General features: G+C 36.8%; 1 protein-coding gene across 5 annotated transcripts in view; it reads right to left on the minus strand.

The window, feature by feature from the left end:
* Nucleotides 1-3646, minus strand: part of Azi2 (5-azacytidine induced 2) — a 31941-nt gene that overhangs the window by 24043 nt on the left and 4252 nt on the right. For 2 of the 5 annotated variants that reach the window (XM_029567032.1, XM_029567030.1), the window contains exon 2: nt 2021-2182. The exons of the other annotated variants lie outside the window; for them this stretch is intronic. In XM_029567032.1, coding sequence (XP_029422892.1) covers nt 2021-2072 — 52 coding nt within the window. In that variant the 5' untranslated portion in view covers nt 2073-2182. The remainder of the gene's footprint in view (nt 1-2020; nt 2183-3646) is intronic. 5 annotated transcript variants of the gene reach the window in all.

Genomic DNA, 3646 nt, shown 5'->3' on the forward strand with positions numbered 1-3646 from the left:
TGGGGCCAGGAGTATAGCTCAGGGGAAGAGCACTTGCCAAGCATGCACCTGGCTGAAGTCAAATAAAACAAAACCCGTGAAATACAATTTTACCTTAAAAAATATTTATTTTAATATATTTCTCCAATATTTACATTCTTAAATGTAGAAGGACCAACTTGTGTAAGCTTCCTAAATGATAGATTTTTAATAATTATTTGAATTATGACACATAATAGAAGTTTTAACACATGCTCTACTATATTCTTTCCTTGTTTGTCTTTTGTGAATTCGTAATAGGAAACAAGCTGAATTAATACTTAAGGGTCCACTATGACCCAATATAGTATGCTATATTTTTTAATACTGTCTCATTTAATCATACAACCCAGTCTATGGGATAGGGATCATGTAGATTTTATAGGCAAGCCTTTGAAAGTTAATTTGTCCAGTTTGAGTCTAATCTCTGTGGAAGTGGAGTGCATTTGTTCATCACTTCCAGGAGATATTCAGTAAATACTGACTAGGAAGTGAAGAATGGATAGAGTACAATTCAGATCATATTTCGACTCCAAAACCTAAAGAGGCCAGTTACCGTCCGTAGTTAAAGAGAAGTGTATTTACACTATACATCTGCTTTTGCTATTAAGTTTATCATTATTTCTCCTTCTGAGTTACGTTTCTAAAAAAATTTCTAAGGAAGGAGACTGTAAATAAAACTTTTAAAGACCTCATGAAAAAACTAGGTTAGAAGGACTGCAAGTCATGTGATAGAACCTAAGAAAAAACAACAACAAAAAAAACCTTAAAAATTTTTTTTTGTTTAAAATTAAACACATCATTTTACATACAGGCTATCAACAGAATTTCATGCACCTTAAATTAGTCATACTGAAAGGTACTTTTACTATTCCTTGCTTGAAATAAAATTTCATTACTAGTATGTTACTCTTCTAAAACATTATAGGTGAAGAAAATGAGAGAAAATTTAAATAATTTTTCCAAAGCAAAATAATAAATGAAGAGCTGAGATCAACTACAGCTAGAGTTTGGAGTGTCTTAAATAATTGGTGTCTATAAGCCTTTAATAGTGTAACAGCTCATATCCAGTCAGTTTTAACATCAACTTAAAGGTTTCTAATCATGTAAGACAACTCCTAGTCAATATGTTATATTTCTCAATCTATCAGTCAAGTCCAAGAACAAGAATGAGCTGTTATAAACAGTATGCCAAAAAAAAAAAGGAAAAAAAACCCCCAAAAAACGGAAAAGGAAGAAAAGTGGTTGATTCTCATTTTCATGAAGGTGAGCTATACTTTCTCCTAATAGTAAAGAATTTACGATTTCTTCTAAAAGTAAACACTTTTCTATCTGGATTCTGCTCTATTCCAAAATAGCACATGGAAGTCAGAAGAGGGCGATGGATCCCATGGGACTGGAATACAGACAATTATTAGCCATCATGTGGGTGCTGGGAATCGAACCTGGGTCCTCTGCAAGAGCAGCCAGTGCTCTTAACTGCTGAGCCATCTCTCCAATCCCTGTGCAGGAGTGTTTTGTGTGCATGTATTTCAGTGCACCCATGTTATATAATCCCTTGGAGGTCAGAAGAGGGCAGTGGACCTGGAACTAGAGTTACAGAATCATTCTCCAGCCCTCAGAAAATGTATTTAACACAGATATACAATCAGCTGCCTAGAAGTTTGATTTTTCTGGACAAACGGTACTATATTTAAATGTAGACCAAGTTAACATTTAAATTGAAGAAACTCATTCATACCTATTCTTATTTACCACAATTCCTTAAAAAAACAAAAAAGAAAAACCTTAAATGCATTAACTTTTAAAGAATGAACATCATGACTTCCGGTGGCTGTGGTGGCTCTGACTGTATCTCCCTGTTATTCTTTCCATTGGTAGACATGGCCCTGGATGGAGACAGTGCTAAAGGACTTATGGCATCTGCAGGCCTGTTTGCTGTGTTAGCTAGTCAAGACTATAGACCAGTTTGAATATGATAGTTGGTAACTGTGATGCATACCTAGAAATGAAGGGTAACAGAGAAATAGTATATGATTGTACCAGCTCTTCATTTGATGGAATCACTGCAATGATGAGTCCAGAAGACAGTTGGGTCTCCAAGTAATGACGAGTCAGTAACTTTAAGCCAGGTGTGTATGCAGTGTCAGTTGCTGGTCACTTCCTGCAAGGAATTATGTGGGAGCTGAAAAGTACAGGAGTGGCCTACAAATCCAGAGATACAACTATCAAGATATAGCTGGGTGCAGGCCTACAATATCTTTGCTTTTTGCTTCTTGCCTTTTTTTGTTGTAGAATTAAACAGGCAGAACTTCAAACTTGTCCTCCAATCCAGAATCAGCAGACTACCGAGAAAGCAGCACATCGGGTCCTGTGCCATTTCACTTCCTTTGGACTGCTGGTCAAAGTGGGAGAGTTGGGTTGGTGGCTTCTCAGGGACTAAACTGAAGGGAGAGTTAAGATGCTGCTTTTCCTGCCCATGTCCATGAGCAGAACTTGGGGTCAAATGCCAATAAACATGAACCTCAGGAATGTCATGAACAGACAAATTTTGTCCCTGAAAATGAGAATTTGTGAGCTGCTGCTTTAGTTCAGAGCTGGAGTACTTGTCTAGTGTGTGGACGGCCCTGTGTTTAATCCTTACCACCAAATGCACAAACACACAGACTAACCAAAACATTCAACAATATTTTAAACTATTTATGGCAGATATAATTGAGTACCACTTTTAAAACTTAACCAACATAAGTTGGGCATGGTGCCACACACCTTTAATCCCCAGACTAGAGATCCAGGGCAGCCAGGGCTGCAAAGTGAGACCCTGTCTCAAAAAAAAAAAAAAAAAAAAAGCCAAAACAAAACAAACCCACAAACCTTAGCCAATGTAAAAATGCTATCCAAAAACAAGCTTAGGTAGATTTCTCTCAATTGTAAAAGAAATACATGTATTCCAGAGAATGCCACAGAGAAGTTTAGCTTTTTCAAGAACAAGACAGAAATGGCCTAGGGCAGTATTTGAAAGTGAGGTGTACATTGCTGCCTTAGAATTATTTGTATTCTGTAGTTCTGTTAAAAACATTGATTACTAGGCTCTACTGCAGATCTACATAAATCAGGATCTCTGGGATGGAAAATTCAAATAGCACTCTGAATTCCAGGTTATTTTGAGTCCCATACCAATTTAAGAATTATTGATCTGGGTCTGGAAAATGTCTCAGTAGTTAAGAGCAGTTGCTGTTCCTGCAGAGGACCTAGGTCTGGTTACCAGCATCCACATGGCAGCTAACAACCATCTGCATTAATTCCAGTTCCAGGGGATCTGATGCCCTCTTCTGACCTCAGCAGACACTGAATTCACGTGGTATACTTACATACATGCAGGCTAAACACTCATACACATAAAATAGAAATAAAATTTTAAAAAGAATAATTGATCCAGATTCAACAGAGGTAAAGATTAACTACATGATTTATAGAATTCCAATTATATCTACTATTTTTGAACATTTGTAGGCAAGGTTAGTTCTACGTCATCAATTGGTAAACCCCACCTAACTGCTGCATGAAGATTTAGCAGTACAGAAAGTTATTTCCTAGTTATCATTTCATCACAATAGTAGAGTTAGAT

This window comes from Nannospalax galili, unplaced genomic scaffold (assembly GCF_000622305.1).
Source record: "Nannospalax galili isolate Female #2095 unplaced genomic scaffold, S.galili_v1.0 scaffold419, whole genome shotgun sequence".
Taxonomy (NCBI): Eukaryota; Metazoa; Chordata; class Mammalia; order Rodentia; family Spalacidae; genus Nannospalax; species Nannospalax galili.